Source organism: Miniopterus schreibersii, assembly GCF_964146895.1.
Source record: "Miniopterus schreibersii genome assembly, chromosome: 9".
Taxonomy (NCBI): domain Eukaryota; kingdom Metazoa; phylum Chordata; class Mammalia; order Chiroptera; family Miniopteridae; genus Miniopterus; species Miniopterus schreibersii.
Window position 1 is genome coordinate 47,570,693 of NC_138118.1, and position 22,085 is coordinate 47,592,777.

The 22,085-nt window shown below is 35.2% G+C and overlaps 1 protein-coding gene across 4 annotated transcripts in view; it reads right to left on the reverse strand.

Annotated features, from left to right (window-relative positions):
* Positions 1 to 22,085, reverse strand: part of MAGI2 (membrane associated guanylate kinase, WW and PDZ domain containing 2) — a 1,283,361-nt gene that overhangs the window by 413,981 nt on the left and 847,295 nt on the right. For all 4 annotated transcript variants that reach the window (XM_081147187.1, XM_081147188.1, XM_081147190.1 and 1 more), the window contains one exon: positions 14,718 to 14,797. In XM_081147187.1, coding sequence (XP_081003313.1) covers positions 14,718 to 14,797 — 80 coding nt within the window. The remainder of the gene's footprint in view (positions 1 to 14,717; positions 14,798 to 22,085) is intronic.

The following is a 22,085-nucleotide window of genomic DNA, read 5'->3' on the forward strand; positions in this document are numbered from 1 at the left end:
CCCACCATTGTCCGTGTCCTTGGGTTGTGCATATATGCATATAAATTCTTTGGTTACTTTCTCCCCCTCCACGCACCCGCCCTCCTCTATCCCTCTGACATTCCTCAGTCTCGTCTGTGCTTCCTTGTCAATGAATCTATTCTGTTCATCAGTTTATTAAGTTCTTTAGATTTCACGTATAAGCAAGATCATGTGATGTTTGTCTTTCGCTGCCTGGCTTATTTCACTTAGCATAATATTCTCCAGGACCATCCATACTGTCCCAAAGGGTACGAGATTCTTCTTATTTACAGCTGCATAGTATTCCATGGTGTAAATGTCCCACAGCTTTTTTATCCACTCATCTACTGATGGGCACTTGGGCTGTTTCCAGATCTTGGCTATTGTAAACTGTGCTGCTATGAACATCAGGGTACATATATTCTTTCTGATTAATGTTTCAGGATTCGTAGGATGACAGGATATTGTACATAGAAAACCCTAAAGACTCCATCAAAGTACTACTAGATTTGATAAATGAATTTGGCAAGGTAGCTGGATACAAAATCAACATCCGGAAATCAATGGCATTCTTATACACCAACAATGAACTTTCAGAGAGAGAAACTAAAAAAGCAATACCATTTACCGTTGCAACTAAAATAATAAGATACCTAGGAATAAACTTAACCAAGGATGTAAAAGACCTGTATTTGGAAAACTACGTGACACTGAAAAAAGAAATAGAGGAAGATTTAAACAAGTGGAAGAAGATACCATGCTCATGGATTGGAAGAATTAATGTCATTAAAATGTCCATACTACCCAAAGCAATTTATAAATTCAATGTGATTCCTATTAAAATACCAACAGCATATTTCACAGACCTACAACAAACATTTTGAAAATTTATATGGAACCAAAAAGGACCCCGAAAAGCTGCAGCCAACTTGAGAAAAAAGAACAGAGTGGGAGGGATCACATTACCAGGCTTCAAACTGTCTTACAAAGCCACTGTAATCAAAACGGCCTGGTATTGGTACAAAAACAGGCATATAGATCAATGGAACAGAACAGAGACCCCAGAAATAGACCCACACCATTATGGTCAGTTAATATTTGGCAAAGGAAGCAAGAGTATCCAATGGAGTAAACACAGTCTCTTCAATAAGTGGTGCTGGGAAAATTGAACAGATACATGCAAAAGAATGAAACTAGACCATCAACTTTTACCATACACAAAAATAAACTCAAAATGGATAAAAGACTTAAATGTAAGTCACGAAACCATAAAAATCCTGGAAGAAAACATAGGCAGTAAAGTCACAGACAACTCACATAGTTGACTTTTCACTGATACATCTCCTAAGGCAAGAGAAACAAAAGAAAAAAATAAATAAACATATGGGACTACATCAAACTAAAAAGCTTCTGCACAGCAAACGAAAACTGCCTTAAAATACAAAGGAACCCCATGGTCTGGGAAAACATATTTGCCAAGGATGTATCTGATAAGGGGCCAATTTCCAAAGTGTACAAAGAACTCATAGTGCTCAGCAAGAGGAAGACAAACAACCCAATTAAGAAATGGGCAAAGGACTTGAATAAACACTTCTCCAAAGAGGACATACGGATGGCCAAGAGACACATGAGAAAATGCTCAATGTCGCTAATCATTAGAGAGATGCAAATTAAAACCACAATGAGGTATCACTTCACACCTGTCAGAATGGCTACCATCAACAAATCAACAAATGACATGTGCTGGCGAGGGTGTGGAGAAAGGGGGACCCTAGGACACTGCTGGTGGGAATGCAGACTGGTGCAACCACTATGGAAAACAGTATGGAAGTTCCTCAAAAAATTAGAAATGGAGCTGCCTTTTGACCCAGTGATCCCACTCCCTCTCTTTCTTTCTCCCTCTCTCCATCTCTCTCTCTCTCTCTCTCCCCCCACTCCCTTCCACTCTCTCTAAAAAAAAAAAAAAAAATTCAATAAAAAAATATTCTTGAGTGAGGATAAAATAAAGCAAAATAAAATAAATAAAAACAAAAAAAAATTAACCTGAAAGGGATTAAAGACTTACATGTAAAACCTGAAACCATAGAACTCCTAGAAGAATACATATGGAGAATGCTCCTTGACATTGATGTTGGCAATGATTTTCTGGATATAACACCAAAGTAAAAGCAAACATGAGAAAAAGTGGGGATACACCAAATTATAAAGCTTCTGCACAGAAAAAAACAAACAACAAAATGAAAAGGCAATCTCTGGAATGGCAGAAAACATTTGCAAACTATATATATTATGTTTTTATGGTTTAAGTCCCATTATCAGAAAAGAGGTTAAAATCCAAAATATATAAAGAACTCATAAGCTCAACAGCAAAATAAAAGAGAAATAATCCAATTAAAAATGGGGCAAGGACTTGAATAAACTTTTTTTTTCCGAAAGAAAATATACAAATGATTAACAGGTACATGAAAAGGTGCTCAACATCAGTAATCATGAGAGGAATGCAAATCAAAACCCCAAGGAGATATCAATGCACACCTTTTAGGATGGCTGTCCTAAAAAAGGCAAGAGATATCCAGTATTGGTGAAGACATGAAAAAACAAACACTTATGCAGTGTTTGTGGGAATGTAAGTTGGTACAGCCTCTTATGGAAAATGGTATGGAGATTCCTCAAAAATTAAAAATAGAACTACCATATGATCCAACACTCCCACTTCTGGATATATAGCTGAAGAAATTAAATCATTACCTAGAAGAAAACTGCACTCCTATTTTCACTGTGGTCTGATTCACAATAGCTAAGACATGGAAACAACCTAAGCGTCCAAAGATGGATAAATAAAGAATATGTCATATATTACATATATATGTATATTATTCAGCCATAAAAAAGAAGAAATCCTGCCATTTGCAAAAACATGCATGCTAAGTCAGACAGACAAAGACAAATACTATATGATCTCAAAAACATGTAGAATCTAAAAAAGTTGAACTCATAAAAACAAAGAGTAGAATACTGATAGTAGGGCTGGGGATGGGAGGAAACGGAGATGTTGGTGAAAATGTAAAAACTTCCAGTTATAGGAGGAATAATATCTGGAGAACTAATGTTCATCATGATGACTATAGTTAATAGGACTGTATTGTATACTGGAAAGTTGTTAAAGAGTAAATCTTAAATGTTCTCCTGGCTTATTTCGCTTAGCATAATACTCTCCAGGTCCTTCCGTGATGTCTCAAAGGGTAAGAGATCTTTCTTTTTTACATCTGCGTAGTATTCCATGGTGTAAATGTACTACGGTTTTTTATCCACTCATCTGCTGATGGGCACTTGGGCTGTTTCCATATCTTAGTTATTGTAAACTGTGCTGCTATGAACATAGGGGTGCATATATTTTTTCTGATTGGTGTTTTGGGTTTCTTAGGATATATTCCTACAAGTGGGATCACTGGGTCAAATGGCAGCTCAATTTTTAGTTTTCTGAGGAAACTCCATACTGTTTTCCATAGTGGCGGCACCAGTCTGCATTCCCACCAGCAGTGTACTAGGCTTTCCTTTTCTCCATTTCTTGGCCAGCATTTGTCATTTGTTGATGGTAGCCATTCTGAGAGGTGTGAGGTGATACCTCATTGTCATGTTAATTTGCATCTCTCTGATGATTAATGACTTTGAACATCATACTTAATGGACAAAAACTGAAACCATTTCCCCTAAGAACAGGAAGAAGATAGGGGTGTCCACTTTCACCCCTCTTATTTAACATAGTACTGGAAGCCCTAGTCATGGTGATCAGATGGGCAGAAAACATAAAAGGTATCCAAATTGTAAAGGAGGAAGTAAAACTGCCATAATTTGCAGATGACATGATATTGTACATAGATTCCACCAAGAAACTACTAGATTTAATAAATGAATTTGTCAATGTAGCAGAATACACAATCAACACCCAAAAATCAATGGCATTTTTATACACCAATAATGAACTTTCAGAAAAAGAAACTAAAAAAACAATCTTGTTTACCATTGCAACAAAAAAACTAAGATTCTTAGGAATAACCTTAACCAAGGAAGTAAAAACCTGTGCTCTGAAAACTACAAGAAGTTGCAAAAAGAGATAGAGGAAGATACAAACAAGTGGAAGGATATACTATGTTCATGGATTGGAAGAATCAACATCATTGAAATGTCCATACTAAAGCAATCTATGGATTCAATGCAGTCCCTGTTAAAATACCAACAGCATATTTCACAGATCTAGAACAAATAATCCAAAAATTTATATGGGACTAAAAACAGACCCCTATATCCACAGCAATCTTAAGAAAGAACAAAGTTGGAGGGATCACAATACCCGAAATCAAGTTATACTACAAAGCCACTGTACTCAGAACCGCCTGGTACTGGCACAAGAACAGACATACAGATCAGTGGAACAGAACAGAGACCCCAGAAATCAACCCATGCCATTATGGTCAATTTAATATTTGACAAAGGAGGCAAGAGCATACAATGGAGTACAGACAGTTTCTTCAATAAGTGGTGTTGGGAAATTTGGACAGGTACATGCAAAAAAATGAAACTAGACCACCAGCTTACACCATACACAAGAATAAACTCAAAATGGATAAAAGACTTAAATGTAAGTGGTGAAACCATAAAAATCCTAGAAGAAATCATAGGCAGAAAACTCTTAGACATTTCTCATAGCAATATGTTTGCCAATACATTTCTTAGGGCAAGGGAAACAAAAGAGACAATAAACAAATGGCACTACGTCACAATAAAAGCTTCTGCATAGCAAAAGAAACCATCAAGAAAATGAAAAGGGAGCCCACTGTGTGGGAGAACATATTCATCAAAAATACTTCTGATAAGGGGTTAATATCCAAAATATATAAGGAACTTATACAACTTAACAAAAGGAAGAAAAAACAATCCAATTAAAAAATGGGCAAAGGACCTAAATAGATACTTCTCCAAACTGGATATATAGATGGCCAAGAGACATTTGAAAAAAGGCTTAAAGAAAAATTCTTTTTCCAATTTTTAAAAAATATATTTTTTTATTGATTTCAGAGAGAGGAAGGGAGAGGGGGAGAGTTGAAACATCGATGATGAGAGTCGTCATCAATTGGCTGCTTCCTGCACGCCCCCAACTAAGGATCGAGCCCACAACCCAGGCATATGCCCTGACTGGGGATCGAACCATGATCTCCTGGATCCTAGGTTGATGCTCAACTGCTGAGCCACGCCTGGCTGGGTGAAAAATTCTTTCTTAAGATAGTCATTTTTCTCTCCATATAACTTGAGGTTATATTAAGTGTATACAACTTTTGAATTATTATATCTTCTTGATTAATTCAAACACCTATCTATCTTAAAAAATAAACTATGAAGTATCAGTCTACCTAATATTAGTGCTTACTATATAACTGCAGTAGTCAAGACACAGTGGTACTGGCACACAGACAAAAACATAGATCAATGGAACCCAACTGATTTATGACAAAGGTGCACACACAATTTAATGGAAGATGCGTGGCCTTTTCAAGAAATAGTGCTGGAGCAATTAGATATCCACAGGGGAAAAACTGAACTTCAACCTAAACCTTACACTTTATATAAAAATTAATTCAAAATAGATCACAAACTTAAATATGAAATGTAAAATTACACAGCTTCAAAAATACATGAGAAATATTTGGCATCTAGGACTACGTGAAGAGTTCTTAGACTTGATATTGAAAGCATGATTCATGAAAGAAAAAATTCATAAATTGAACTTCATCAAAATTGAAACATTTTGTTTCCACAAAGACCTTGCTAAGGATAATGAAGAAAACTAATTACAGACGGGGAGATAATGTTTCTAAACAACATATCTGATAAAGGAACTTATATCTAGAATATGTAAAAACTCTCACAACTGAATTATAAAAAACAGTCTAATTTAAAATTGGGTCAAAGACATGATCAGATATGTTACTCAGCAGGATATACAAATGGAAACGATCACATGAAAAGATGTCCAATATCATTAACTATTGGGGAAATATAAATTAAAACCACAATATCATTATACCATATCTATCAGAATGGTTAAAATAAAAAATGATCATAACACTAAATGCTAGCAAAGATGCAGAGTAACTAGATGACTGGTTTATTGCTAGTGGAAATGTAAAAGGGTACGGCCAGCATGGAAAATAGTTTGGCAGTTTATTCTAAAACTAAAAATGCACTTTTTATTTAACCTAGAAATTGTACACTTGGGCACTTATTATTAACGAATAAAATATATGTTCATCACAAAACCTGTATACAAATGTATGAGCAGTTTTATTTGTAGTAGCTAAAAATGGGAAACAACCCAAATATCTTTCAATGGGTACATATTTAAATAAACAATGGTACATAAAAAGTAGCAAACCATTGATATATACACTTGAATAAATTTCAATTTGATTAAATTGAGTGGAAAACACAATCTCAACAGTTTAGGCACTATACAAGGTAGGCAAAAGTAGGTTTACAGTTTTGAGTCCATGAAACACAGAATTTATTCTTATGTTACTATTTATTAATTATTGTATTATTTTCCATATGAACAACTGTAAACCTACTTTTTGCCCCAATCTGTATAATTGCACTTTTATAAAAATTTTAAAATAACAAACTAATTGAAATGGAGAACAGGCTAGTGGTTGTTAAAGGTCAGGGGCTGTGCAGAAGAAGGAGAAGCATATGGCAAGGAGAAGCATTGGTAGCATGAGAAAGCCTTCTAGTAATGGAACAGTTCTGCATCTGGATTGTGGTCATAGTCATGTGGAACTACATATGTGATATAATTTCATGGAAGTGCATACACATACACACACACATACATATACACTGGAGTACTTGTAAAGCTAGAGGAATTTGAATAAAGTCTTTGAATTGTACCAATGTCAGTTTCCTGATTTTGATATTGTATTATATTTATTTAAAATGTCAATACTGGGAGAGGCTTTGTGAGGGCTGTTTGAGGCCTCCCTGTACATTCCTTTATTTCCTGTGAATTTATACTTATTTCAAAATAAAATAAAATTAAAAAGTCATATTTCAAAAATTTTGAAATGATTTTACTACCCTGCAGAACAGAGTCAATGATGTCAACATTATTTTTAGACTTGTATGTATTAAGGAGTAAAAACAAGGCAAATTCATTCCTAAACATAAAAGTAACTTGAGCAATTAAGAGCTAAAGAAGGAAAAAATTTCAAAATCCTTACCCAGGCACTACTTTATGGCTACCGCAAATATTAACAGTTTAAATGGGAGCTACATAAACAACAAGTGCTGGGAAGATATTCATAATATTAGCAACTTTTATGGTTTGGGTACCAACCAATCAGAACAGATGCCAGCCATAAGCAACTCAGAATTCGTTAGCAGTATGCAATAGTGGGGTATCCATCCTATATGATATATTTTGAATTAATTTTATTATCCTCTTCCAAAAATTTATATTCCTAAAAAGTTGATATTTCCTAGTACTCTTGAGCTGAAAATACTTGAAAGAATGCTATATTATTGGATGAAGCATAACAAAAAGTGCTGTTATTGAAAATCATGACTAATAATTGTCGCTTAATGAAAGAACTGTTTCTATTCAAATATATAAAAATTTTTCATTTTTAAGACAAAAACACCCAAAATATCTGTATAGAAAAAAAATGACATTCAAATTTGTTCATAATACTTAAACATAGGCAATCTATATTAACACATAAATGAATCTTTCCAATTTTAAAGTTTTAGTACTTGAATAGTTAATATGCTTAGTGTTTTTATAAATTCTGTCTAGTGGAAAAATTTTAAAGTTTTACACAGACATAATCTTATCAAGTTTATTATATTAGAAAAACAAATATTCAAAGGGGAAATTAATTTTGCCATGTTTAATCTCGAGATAATAGAGTATCAATACAATATCATTATCAATACAAATTTAGTGAGAAAAGAGGCCAAAGTCCCTATTTAAGGGTAAATACACCAAGTCCCACAAACAGAATCCGAACTATGAAAATAAAAGTATGCATTTTCAAAGGTGTGTGTTACTGAAGAAACAGAAAAATATGCAAGTAAGTAGAAATATATATTATATTTGTGGATAGGAAGAATTAACATTATTAAAATGTCTATACTACTCAAAGCAATCTATAGATTCAACACAATTCCTATCAAGATAACAATGGAGTATTTCACAGAACGAGAACAAATATTCCAAAAATTTATATGGAACCACAAAAGACCCCAAATAACCACAGCAATATTAAGAAAGTAGAACAAAGTTGGAGGAATCACAGTACCTGATGTACTACAAGGCCATAGCAATCAAAACAGCATGATAATGGCATAAAAAGAGACATATAGGTCATTGGAACAGACTAGAGAGCCCAGAAATAAATTTACACCTTTATGGTCAATTAATATATGACAAAGGAGGCAAGAGTATACAATGGGTTAGAGACATTCTAGTCGATAAATGATGTTGAGGTAAAATTGGGTAGATAAGTGCAAAAAAATGAAAGTAGATCACTAACTTACACCGTACACAAGAATAAACTCAAAGTGGATTAAAGACTTAACTATTACACTTGAAACGATAAAAATCCTAGAAGAAAACATAGCAAAATCTTGGACATTTCTCGTAGCAGTATTTTTCCTGACATATCTCCTAGGGGAAAGGGAAACAGAAGAAAAATAAATAAATGGGACTACATCAAACTAAAAAGTTTTTGCATAGCAGAGGAAACAATCAACAAAATGAAAAGGCAACCCATTGAATGGGAGAACATATTCATCAATGATACATCTGATAGGGGTTAATATCCAAAATTGATAAAGAACTTATAAAACTCAACACCGAAAAAACCACCCCATTAAAAAATGGAAAAATCATCTGAATAGACACTTCTTCAAAGAGCACACACAGATTGTTTGTTGATAGACATATGAAAAGATGCTCAATGTCACTAATCATCAGAGAGATGCAAATTAAAACCACAATGAGGTATCACCTCACACCTGTCAGAATGGCTGCCATCAAGAAATCAAGGGCCCGGCAGGGTGTAGCTCAGCGGTTAAGCGTCGACCTAGGATCCAGGCGATCAGGGTTCGATTCCTGGTCAGGGCACATGCCAGGGTTGCGGGCTGCAGCCGATCAATGACTCTTTCATCATTGATGTTTCTAGCTCTCTCTCTCCCTCTCCTTTCCTCTCTCTGAAATCAATAAAGATATATTTAAAAAACAAATCAAGGAACACAAGTGTTGGTGAGGGTGTAGAGAAAAGAAAACCCTTCTGTATCGTTGGTGGAAATGTCAATTGGTGCAGCCACTGTGAAAAACAGTATAAACCTTCCTCAAATTTTAAAAATGGAGCTGCCTTATCACCCAGTTATTTCACTTCTGAGAATATATCTGAAGTAACCCAAAACACTGATTCAAAAGAGTATATGCACCCGTTTCACTGAAGCATTATTTACAACAGCCAAAATCTGGGAGCAGTCCAAGTGCCCATCAATAGGTGAGTGGATAAAGAAGCTGCGGTACTACTACTCTGCCATGAAAAAAAAAAAAAAAAAAGGAAATCTTACAATATGCTAAGTGAAATAAGCTAGCCAGAGAAAAACAAATACCATATTATTTCACTTATATGTGGAATCTAATGAACAAAATAAACAATCAAATGAGAAACAGACACAGATATAGAGAACAGACTGACATCTGTCAGTGTCCAGGAGGGGAGTTGGGGAACTGGGTGAAAAAGGTGAAGGACTGCGCAAAAAAATGCCAAAACTTATAGACACAGACAATAGTATGGTGATTAAGGAAAGAGAGTTAGAGGAGGTGGAAGAAGGTAAAGGGGGGATAAATGATGATGGAAGGATACTGGACTAGGGCGGTGAACACACAATACAGTGTACAGATCATGTGTTGAGGGATTGTGCACTTGAGACCTGTATAATTTTATTAGTGTCACCCCAATAAGTTCAATAAAAAATGAAACAACCTAAAACTAATTAGCATTTTCTATTATTTTAGAAAAACATTCTCCTTCTCTTGAAAAAAATCCATTTAATAAATATTACAAAACATTATGCTGTGTTTGCTCATGTTCATTTTGAACATGGTTATTTTTAATGATAGATTAAGTAATGGTTCAAAGCTCCCGTTAAGGTCAGATGAATGCAGTTGTCATGTAGGTAAATGGGTTAAGATTGCATAATTTTCTCTGTAGTAAAATGAAAAAACTCATTACAATTGATATAGAATACAGAAATGAAGCCAACAAGTTTGTGTAGCTGTAATTATTAACTTTGTGAAAATTTAGAGCCAGTTTAACAGAATAAAGGGTGAAAATCTCCAATCTATTAATATTAGGCTGGAATTAACTAGCTGGATAATTTTAGCCCACATGGGCTTGTTCTTTTCCATCTGTCCAAGACACCCAACAGTAGTTCAAGGCTGTAGGCCAACTATTCTGAATTTCTTCCTCCTTGTCTTCTATGAGGTTAATTTGTCAGTTCAGAGCATACCAGAAGGAAAGGAAAGGAATAGTTATTTAGAGCCTATGGTGCAGCATGAAATAAGTATTATTCCCATTTTACAGTAAGGAAACCTAGGCACCCAAGAGGTTCATTTCCTTGCCCAAGAGCCCACAGATTTGGGTTCTGAGTAAAGTTTTCTCTGACTACAAATCCTACACAATTTGCTCTCCTGAGTACAATACTATGGTCCTACTGCTTTTAATTACATTTAAACTTTAAGGAAATATTAATCCTACTTGGCTTGAATCACTTTTGATATTAATTAGAAGTTCATAATTTTTGAGGAATCTTCCACCATTGGGGGTTTGTGATTGGAAATGTCTGGGACAAACCCTGTGGTGCTGATTCTGAGAGCTGGACAAATATGATGGTGCTTTATACACAGTTCAACCAAACTTGCATCCAAATTGTTTAATAGTTAACTGCTCTTTCTGTGGCATTTTTTAAATGACTATATTGGTTTGCTAAACAGCACTCCCCCAAATACTAATATTAGAATCCAGTAGTGGGTGGAGACATTTTTCTGCCATGTAGATGTGCTAAAATCCCTAAAATGCACAGAGCTATGACAAACACATAGAACACAATAATTTCAGTATTTTCAACCATGTTGTGAGAGAAGGAAGTATGTTTTTATGTTTAGTAGTAGTATTATCCTTCAAATAAAAAAGTAAAATAAGTGCTTTAGTGTCAATAGAATATGCAGTTGTTTAATATATAGTTGTACTGAGCCATCCATGTTCCCTTTTCCTCCTTGATACCAATGAGAAAACATCTGTTAGTTTTATTCTCTAGCCCAAGAATAATTTATATCAGTTGATACCTTCTTCCATCTCTTTTTCACTTGTCTCCTCTTATTATATTTGACTAAGGAATTAACTTTATGCACCTATGTAAACATATTTGAAGCATATATTTATGGATCCATATCTACAGATACACACATGCACATGTACCTTCATAATCATAGGCACACATATACAACATAAGGTATTTCTTAGTAATTAGACATTTAATCTTGAATGATTAATAAAATATAAATTGTAATACTAATAAAGATTTTATGGTATGCAAACAAGTAATGCTTAAAATGTGCAATTTAAAAATTAATGCACTATTGGGTGGAGTGAACAGGTAAAAACCTATGAGAACACATAGCAAATCTATGTAAAATATAAAAAGTGAGCAGTTAAAGGGATCAAAGAACTGCTGAAATAACAGGAAAAGACTCTGAATAGGAAAGAAACCTGGAGAGGTGAGGGAAGATTTTACAGCTGATTTTGTTGATTCTGGGCTTTGGCAAAAATCCAGACTTGGCCTAGGAAGAACACCACTGCTGGGGGTTAGAGAAACCATCACTGAATTGAGGAAACTTGAGGGACTGAAGTGACAAAATAGACCTGAGAGATCTCAAACACACGGCCATTTATCTCATGGTGACATTTGTCAAATTCTGAAGCTACAAGGTCTGGAGGCAAAAAACTAAGCTAAACCCCCTGAAAAACAACATAAATTTTTTGACAGTCTTGCACTACTGAGAAGAAAAGCACTTTTAAAATATTGGTGTTCAAGACCTGCCACTGGGCAGCCTCCACATGAACATACTAGGCCAGAGTTTGTCCTGGGGACCAAATCCAGCCTGCCATTATTTTTGGTATGGTCCACAAGCTAATAACAGTTTAAACATTTTTAAATGGTTGAGAAAAAAATAAATATCAATATTTTGTTATGTGAAAATACATGAATCTCTAATTTCTGTGTCCATAAACAAAGCTGTATCAGAATATATTCAAGCTCTTTATTTACAAATTGACTTTGGCCACTTTTGCACAACAGTGAGTGGTTGCAAAGAGACTGAATGACCTGCAAAGCTTTATCTATTTACTTCCTGACTCTTTACAGTATATGTTTGCTGACCTGCAATAGACCTTAGTTAAAATCCTGGGTGGGTGGGCAAACACCCTAAGAACAAGAGCAAACCAGAGACAGATGGCATTTTCCCAAAATTCAACCCAATCTCCTGTTGGCTCAGCTCCATACTGGACTGAGATACACTTAGCCTTCCACTCCATTTCCCCAGCAGAATAAAGATAAATCTTTGCTGGAGAAAGATATCATCATCTTGAGCTTCTACAAAATTTTAATATACATTTTACACACACTCCAGCATTCAGAAAATTATTCTACTAACTTTATTTGATCTGAGTTGAGCTGGGATACTTATAAAGAAGCCTGACTTAACTAGCAGACTCAACATCAATCTATTAATAGCCAACATTTTAAACAAGCAATTTTAATCTATGTGATTTAAAGAAAAGAAAAATAAAACAGAAGTAACAGTGTTATCTAAAAGCACTTCTCTTGACAAGAAAACTTAAAATATATGTTTGGAGTATATAGCATTGTAACTAAGTAGACGCTAGTTTCCATTGTAAAACATCCCAATAATAAAATAAATAAAATCTATGAATTATTCATTTTGTAGGAAATGAAAACAAATAGCAATTGACCAGTTATAAATCATTCTGAGCTATAAGATTGTATTCTGAAACTTGTTTATCAATGTCATGTGACTCACATCATATTTCAGGAATCTACCATCCTGAGAAGACAGACAAGTGTCAATGTGGGAAAAACCAATAACACAGAAATATTAGAATTATGCAATATGTTACGCCTACATTGCTCCCAGAATTTTAAAATTTGGCTTTAATAGACTTTTATGCTGAAAAGAACAACCCAAAGGAACAAGATAGCTGAGAAGTTCAATGTCACCAAACTGCAAAAACATCAAATTTATTTTAATTAGTATATACTAAGCTTTCACATCTGTGGCACAAATAAATCATAACTCACAGGTATAATAGATCAACTCATTTTAATTTATAACCTATCACTGCAACAGGTCTTTATATTGTCAGTGAAATGTAACCTAATTGTGCCCAAAAGTCCAGGCGATGTAATAACTTTATGGAATTCGAGCACATACATTGTACCATTATATAGATGGCAGATATAGCTATGAATATACAATTATATGTAGATAGTGTTTAGAAACTGGACATTTATGCATTCAAATGTGCAGATATAAATTGTATACTCCCATTTTTTAAATTTAACTCAGTATAACTAGCTTGTGAACATTTCCCTTATAACATAGGAATACATAATATTTTCTAGGTACTATTTGAGAAAGCCAGAATTGCTGTTAAAACAATAGGATTTTTGGAATTAAAGACTTTTTTAAAAAGTTGACTTTTAAAAGACTTTTTAAAAAGTATAAATACCTCTCATCACTTTTTCTGCTTTTAAGAATTCTTCAGTGTGAGAGATGCCTCTGAATAAGCGTCTAGTAATCTGATTTGTTAAACGCTGTGAAATAATAAATCATCAGGAGAGTATGCTATTTATCATTTTAGACAAGTTATAAACTTGTCTTTTAACATTACACTCTATATTTTAAAAAATTATAATTATCTTCAGTAACAGGCTTCATCTGTGTAATTTCCTATTTTGGAAACAAGGTTTACATTCATCTAATCCTCAAAAGTGTTTTAAAAAATTCTTCACATACATGGAAACAGTCAATTTTTAAGCAAATTAATGGGAACTGGAAAATACTAAGGATAACCCAGCACATTCATGAAATTAATTATTTTTATTTAAATGTCTGATGAAAGGAAAGGAGCCATATGTATAGATCTTCATTTCACCGATTCCTTAATAACTAGCAGAATATTATGTTTCAAAACACAAACATTTATAGTTTCATAATACTGTTTCTCTACATATCATATTTAATTCCAATGGAAAGATCAGAGTCCTCAGAGAAGCATACTGCAAACAAAAAGTCCTTAGTAGGTGGTGGAAAGTCAGGCCAGGAGTCAGACAGAACCGGCAGAGATGACAGAGACGTGAGATCCAGCACAGCCTCCTCAGAAAAAGGAAACCACATGGCAGTGCTGAAACGCCGAGTCCATTCTCTCTCCTCTCTGAGCATTTAATATTACATCTTTAAAACTGCTTCAACTAGATTATTGCTTCTTTAGGTGAGACCCTCTTTTAAGAAACACAAACATTCTAGAAGTGCAATGCCAAAACACCATAAAAACTTAATAACCTACCATTTTCTTTGCACTCTTCTGGAGGTTTAGCCTTTTTCGCAAGTCGTGGATCCAGCCATGATGTTGTCTTTGTGTTATGGCTGAAAGGAAAAGAGATCACTCTGAACAGACACATACTGAAAGGAATCAAGTTTATTCCCTAAGAAAAAAAGGAGGGGGGGGGTTAGTCCAACAAAATTGCAATCGATACACTTAATTTGCTTACTGGTTCTAAGTAGCCCTGAAGGAGGTGTAAGAGTAATTGTGCAAGGCAGCTGTAAATTTGGCAACCTCAGCTCCCTGTCCTCAAAGCAGCTATTTTTATTAAAATCAACTAGAATGTTGCCAAGTTAACCTCATTGAAAATGCAGAACTCATCCAGAGCACAAGGAATTTATTACAAATACAGGATTCTCCAGTTGGAAGAGCACAGTTTGCAGGCTCTTATCCTGTTTCCTGAGTTTTGCAAAATAATTATTTCCACCTTAAACCTACCCTTTTCATAAACAGTTGTTTTGTTACTCTTTAACTACAGAGCTGGTAGAGGCAGTACAAAAGTGATGCAAATTATATCATGTTCTTGGGATTCCTGAATTTTTTCAAAAAGTGATTAATAATAGCAATTTCATTAACCCACATTTAGCTATCTTCCATATAAATACTTTGAATCCAGCTAGGGAGGTAGGAGGTAAACATGTCTGTAATCTAATTCTTGTGGAATGTAATCTCTGAGATTTAATAATAATTTTAATGGCATTTTTGTTTTGAAAACCATTTTCTAGAAATTTTAAAAAAGGAGATGTTTTTAGAGCAGTTTCTCTCAAAGAGGTCCTGGACTCACTTGTGTTAAAATCACCTGGTGAACTTATTAACATTGCGTATTCTGGGTGGTTATAGAACTACCAAATCCGAATCTTTGGGGATGGGTCCACAAAAATCTCCATTATTGGCAAGGTGATTCTTATGCACATTCCAACTTTAGTACTGCTCAGTGGCTCATAACTGCTCATTGGAGCTAAAAATCTTTGCTGTATATAGTTGTCTCAAGCGATCTCATCTACCAATGGACACATTATCAAGGATGTGACATTTGTGTGGGCTTCGGAAAGAGAATGAGCAGTCACAGGTGTGGAAAAGTGTCAGGTCTATACGAGGAAGAGTCAGAGGCCAGTGAATGCAACATGGAAAGGAAGTGTGGAAAATAAGTTGGAAACATAAATTAGAGTGAGACAATAGGCATATTTGAACACAATTTTATGAAAGTCAAAATGATAATGATGATATCCATTTGACATGTATTTTCTCTTTCTTCAATGAAATTTAACTGTATTTTATCATATCAGGGACACAGGTGTTAGCTAGATAAGCTAATGAACCAATCTGCCCTTGAAGCAAATGTCAGAAATATCTCCCAGGCAGCATATTCAATAGCAAACTTCTAGAGACTAAGTGCCTACCTAATGAAGGGAAATGTCAAGGCAGGAAGGAGGAAAGATGGAGACAAGATGGGCAATGGGGAAACAAGTCCAAGGTGTTAAAGCATTCTTTAAATAACGTTTTCTCAATGATCATCCTCCCTGCCTATGTGTAGAGCTATCTATGATTTGAGAACTGAGATATTAAGATCCTTGGGTCATGAAGTTTCTGCTCCTGAAGAAGATTCCCTTTTATTTCTGACTTTTGTGTGGGATAAAGAGAAAATTCCCTCCGTCATATTCTTTACCTAAAAACTCCTTCATGATGTATGCCTCTGAGTGGGGATCAAATAATTTGATCAGATAAAGACTGAATTTGGTCAAATTATAAATCATTGAGAGAGCAGGCTAGCTTTTATTTTCTCCTGGCTTGACCTTTGTAAAGTCAGACGGTGCTTCATTATCAAATTTCAGAAGGATGTAAAATATTGTGACACTTTGGTCTCCTTTGGTCCTCATTTGTAGTCATGTCAATATCATCTAATCTTTTCCTCCAAACTAAAGGCTTGACGCCCAGGAATGGAGGATATGACTATCCCAAGTATGAGGACAGTAGTACTGGTTCAGCGTTTGGTGCTCTCATTTTGAAAACACACACACACACCACTTTAAAAATGCTCTTTATAGACATGCCTCAGTTCAAAGTGTGTGTCTGTGTGTGTGTGTGTATGTTGATGTCTATGTTTTTATGCACTAGAAGAAATGTTGGGAGATGGGCAAGGAAAAGAAATTTCCCTTCTTTTTACTCACATCTTCTTCCAAATCCTCCATTTTGGTGAAATGTCATTTCTAGGTCTCTAAGACATGTTCACAAAAGCAAACACATCTGTGGATAAGTATTAAGGGGCCATTACTAAGCCACTGCAGGGAGTCAAATTATCATTTCTATATCTCACCACTATGGATCTCACATACTGGCTAATGTAGAATAGAACTGTGAGTTTTCTACCTTTCCTGAGTTTATATAAAGCATTTCATTACAGGATGATTTTTTAGGTTGAACTAGCATTAATGGTATGTCACTTTAATACCTTTTGACAGATTGAGTCTCTTAGAGTTAACAGCATTTTTAGCTGATCCTTTGAAATGATTCTGAAAGGAAAGTGGGTAGTAGTTACCTCCAGTAATTGTCTTAAACATCACCTGAAGATATGGCACAGTATTTTTCAATAGTGGCTCTCACGAGCCTTGTAATTTATATGTTTCTTCAATGTGTCTTACCAAGGAGACATTTTTAATGCATTTGGGAGACAACAGACCAAGTGGCCTTCCCACTTCCTTTAAATTATATATTTTTAACATCAACAATTCCATTTGAAAATAGGATTAAACACTGGGCAGAAAGCTGTGTAGAAAATGGGACCATTGAGGGATTTTTCACAATCTGCATACTACCTTTCTTCAGATTTGAAGATGACTTTTCTTTCACTTTTATTGCTACAATAGTCAGAATAGGACAACAAGTGTTTCTTGTTTGTTTTTATTTTTGTTTTGTATCTACCCAAGTTGTGTGGAGCACAAATGACAGGCAGGTATGATTCTAATGTTATACAAACTTGTATTTCAATACTAGTTTCTTTAACAGACACACATGCACATATATATGCTGCATTTGCAAAGAAACCTTTCTTTTTCTAGCTGTGCAATGGAACACATATTTTCTAGAAATTTTAAATCATAATAATATACTACTCTATTTATTTTTACAGATAAAGTTAATGTGATGATCTTGAACAGTGAATGGTCAAGTGCACTAAACTCCATAGCTAGTCAAGTTCAATCAATGTCATATTAAGAAATTTGGATGAAAACCTTTAAAATGCCTTACCCAAAACTCTTCTGTAATGTTATAAAGTCTATACTGAGTCTGTCTGGAACAAACAAGAAGTGAAATTTCACTCAACTCTGAAATTCTAGTTTAAATTCATATCATAACGTCCCTGTAGACATGTGATAAGCTGACTAGTAATGAACCAGAAATTTGTGTATATTTTATAAGTTTAACCTTTTCCAAACAGTCAAGAGAAGCAGGTTAAATTATATCATTGTATTTTCTGAGGAAACATTCTTGTCACATAGAAAATGCTTTACTTCAACAGGGAAAGCAGCTGGCATTCTGGTACACGGTTTCAAAATTATTCCCACTATCTCATGAATGTGATGATTGTCTGCTTTGTCAGGTACTGCACTAGGACTGCATGCATCACCTTATTGTGATTATGGCTACATATTTTTAACTCCATTTTACAGATAGAGAAACAAAGGCTGAGAGAAGCTAGGCAACTTGCCCAAGGCTACACAGCTAATGGATGAAAGGGAAAGAGCTAGTAAAGGGAAACAAGAATCTGCCACCCTGAAGTTGCCCTTTTGAGACATTGACTTTAAGTTGTTTATTAAAAAACAAGATTCAGAACCTTTGACCCTGCCCCCTTTCCTGGCCAAGAGATTCAGACAGAGAAATCTGCTTCAGGAAAGAGAGTTTAGGATATCCCCTTAGCCTAATTTGAATTAGGTATGGTAAACAAAAGGGCTTTAGGCAGGTACCTGATAGCTAGATACAAGCCCATTATTTCTGAGTTGCCTAAAATAATTTGCCTGCCATATATGTTCCCCTCTTCCTCAATTACCTGTAAATCACTGATTCTCACTTCTGAAATCTAATACCCCATTCCCCCTTTCCCCTTTGTCCAAAATGTCTCATTTACCCAATGTTGCCTCACTGTCTTTAAAATTATCATGCCTATGTGAATTCCCCAGGTACATGTATTAAAACTTTGCCTCCTGTTAATCTGCCTGTTAATATATTAGCCCAGCCAGAAGAACTTAGAAGGTGGGAGGAAAAGTATTAATACTTTTTTAACCCTCACATTGTTGGTGGCAGAAATAGTAATATGCTCTGTTGACCATGATTGTTAGCTATAGTTATAAGAAATATTGATCGTGTTCTGTTAACTGTGATTGTTCTGTTCTAATTAGAAAAAGCACTTTCTAACCTGGCTGGGAGTTGTATGTCCCGGGACATGGGAGTTGACTTTGGAATTCAAACCATTCTCCTTAATTGCCTATCATCATGGAAAGATGAACAACCTTGTAGCAGAAACAAAGGAGTCCCAGAGGTGCTCTATAGATTTGCAAACACCCAGCCAGAAACCCACTCCACTTGTGGAGGCGCCTCACCCTTTTGCAACTCCCAGACCACATTTGCATTTCCTGTAACCTGTAAACCACTATACCCATATTGTGAGTATATTCTTTTTGCCCGCTTCCCCAAGTAATCTTTGTACTTCTACCCAATATAATGAACTGGCTTCTGGGGGGTGGGTTAGAGCAGATTTTATGTGGACAAATCCTTCTGTTCTCCAATTTTGCCAGCAATAATGGAATAAAATCTTCATATATGATTCAACCACATCTCTGCTTAATTGGATGAAGTAGCAACAGGCAAGGACCCATTGTGTCTGATTTCAACATTAGCATTAAACCCAGATATATATGATTCCCAAGTCTAAAGTTTTTAATGATCTGAAACCAAAGGCATAATAAACCTAACATTTTGCTTTTTATACTGAGGTGCTTTATTTTACAGCCTCAAAAGGTAATCAGTTCCTTTGCCAGTGGTTTAGAAACAGAGACCTTTATGTTCTATTTGAGGATAGTAATCACCAAATGAAATTCCTTTGTGTTAAATGGCCTGTACTTAGTAGGTATTATATTAAATTGCACATGCATAGAGGTGAAAGAGAAAACATTGTGATTGAGGAAGCACAGATAATATCACTGGAAAAATTTTTCTCCTTATAAACTTGAATTGTCTATTTAAATCACACTCAAATTTTCATTTGAATTTGAGTATTTTCTCAGAATAAAGTTTGGAAAATCTTGATTTATATAATCTATATATAAATATTAGGTCTTAGATGCTATACTAAAGAATTAGGTTAATAAAGATGCTATCAAATGGGTCAAGTACTTATTAGAATTAAAACTGAAAATTTTCATACAGGTAATGTTAGGGGCAGATGTTGTCCATGCTCTGTTGATTGTGATTGTTAGCTATAGTTTTAAGAAATATTAATCATGTTCTGTTTACTGTGATTGTTCTGTTCTAACTAGAAAAAGCACTTTCTAACCTGGCTGGGAGTTGTACACCTCGGGAAATGGGAATTACCCTTGGGATGTGGTCCATTTTCTTTTCTGAGAACTGTCTATCATCATGGAAAGATTAACAACCATTTTCCCAAAACAATGGAATCCCGAAGGCACCTGACCTTTGCAACCTCCAGCCCACATTGCTTGTAACCTGTTAGCATTATACTATTCCTACTTCCCCATGACTTTAATTCCTACTTTCCCATGTAATCTTTGTCCTTCTACCCAATATAAGCAGCTGGCTTATGGGGGCGGGGGGCAGAGCAGATATTCATGGGTGACCATTACTGCTCTCTCATATGGCTGGCAATATGGGAATAACCACACATATACGATCCAACAATGTCTCTGTTTCATTGGCTCAAGTGGTAACAGTCATCTGGACCCATTGTTGTCTGTTTTCAGTCAAGTTGTTGCCAGAGAAATCAGTCGGGTCCAATTTCCCTACACTAGTGGGAGTGAGGCGGCTCTTGTGATATCTTGAAAAAATGAATTTTCTAAGACCTGCACAGGAGAGTGAATGCTTTTTATTGGTGTGGAATTATATTTCTTCAGTTGCAAAGTCCCATTGTCCTTAACCTAGTTCTGAAAAAGTGCAGCTGGGGGTCCAGCAGAGCCAAAATTAGGAATGGAGCCACTCCATTCCATGGTGGAGTGGGGTCTAGTGTAGCATCAGGCTATATTCAATCCATTAGTCCATGAGTCCATTGTGTGGGTCCCATATGGTTGTGAGCGACGTGGGCAAATGCAGAGGATCTACCCCCTGTGAAAGGAGTTCAGGTGGGAGCAGCAAGAGAGAGAGAACGAGAGAGGTACTCCTTTGTTCAGGAACTTAACTATCAAATTTTCTTATGCCTGCAGTGGCCACGCCTATTCTGGCCACTGACTTTTCCCAGGCATGACTTACATTTAAGTACCTTCCCATGTTACCCAGACCTTAGAGGGCATGTGTTTAAATTGCCTTTGTCCAGTCCCTTTCCCCCAGTGATCTGCAGGGAACAGACTTGGAGAATGTTAACTGCAGATCCCTGGCAAAGCTGTATAAATGGCATGCCTATGTTATCTAGTCTCCCATTTGCTCCTTTCCCGTTAAATAATAACCAGATTACTATAACAGTAGCAATGTCACATTCAATCCTCCATTCCATTTCTTTTTCATTTACTCTTTGTTTTTCCAGTCAGAGTACATACCGCTTATTTGTTACTTAGGTATACATAAGTGCATTCCCAAGGATGACCCAATTCAAACTTAATTTTGAGATATGTCTCCTTTCCTTTCTCTTTTCTTATGTTTTCTTTTCCTCTCTCCTTTCCTACCTTTATATTGCTACCCAGATCAAAACAATATTTTCATTGCTATACAAATATTGAATGATATTTCATCAACTGGAATTTTTATTAGTGAAATAAGAAACTTTTGCTATCAAGTACAGTCCTTTCCTTCGCTCCATTTTCTCTAAAAATAGTAATAGCCTTACACACTGACAAATACATTGAATTTTAAAAGTCCTCCTGAAAAGCCAATTCTAAATCTCAATGTTTAATTGATAGGTAAACTGTATTTTCATCCTGTGAAATACTACATCAGAAGAATAATAAGGGATTAAAATCAATGATACTTGACTCAAAGAAACATACTCTTTTGAATAAAGTAAACAAGGGCCAGGTAAATATTATTGAGCAATTCAAGATATGTGTGAATGTTAAAGTTACAATAGTAGTAGTCATATTGGGTTAAGAACAAAAATAACATAGAAATTACTGA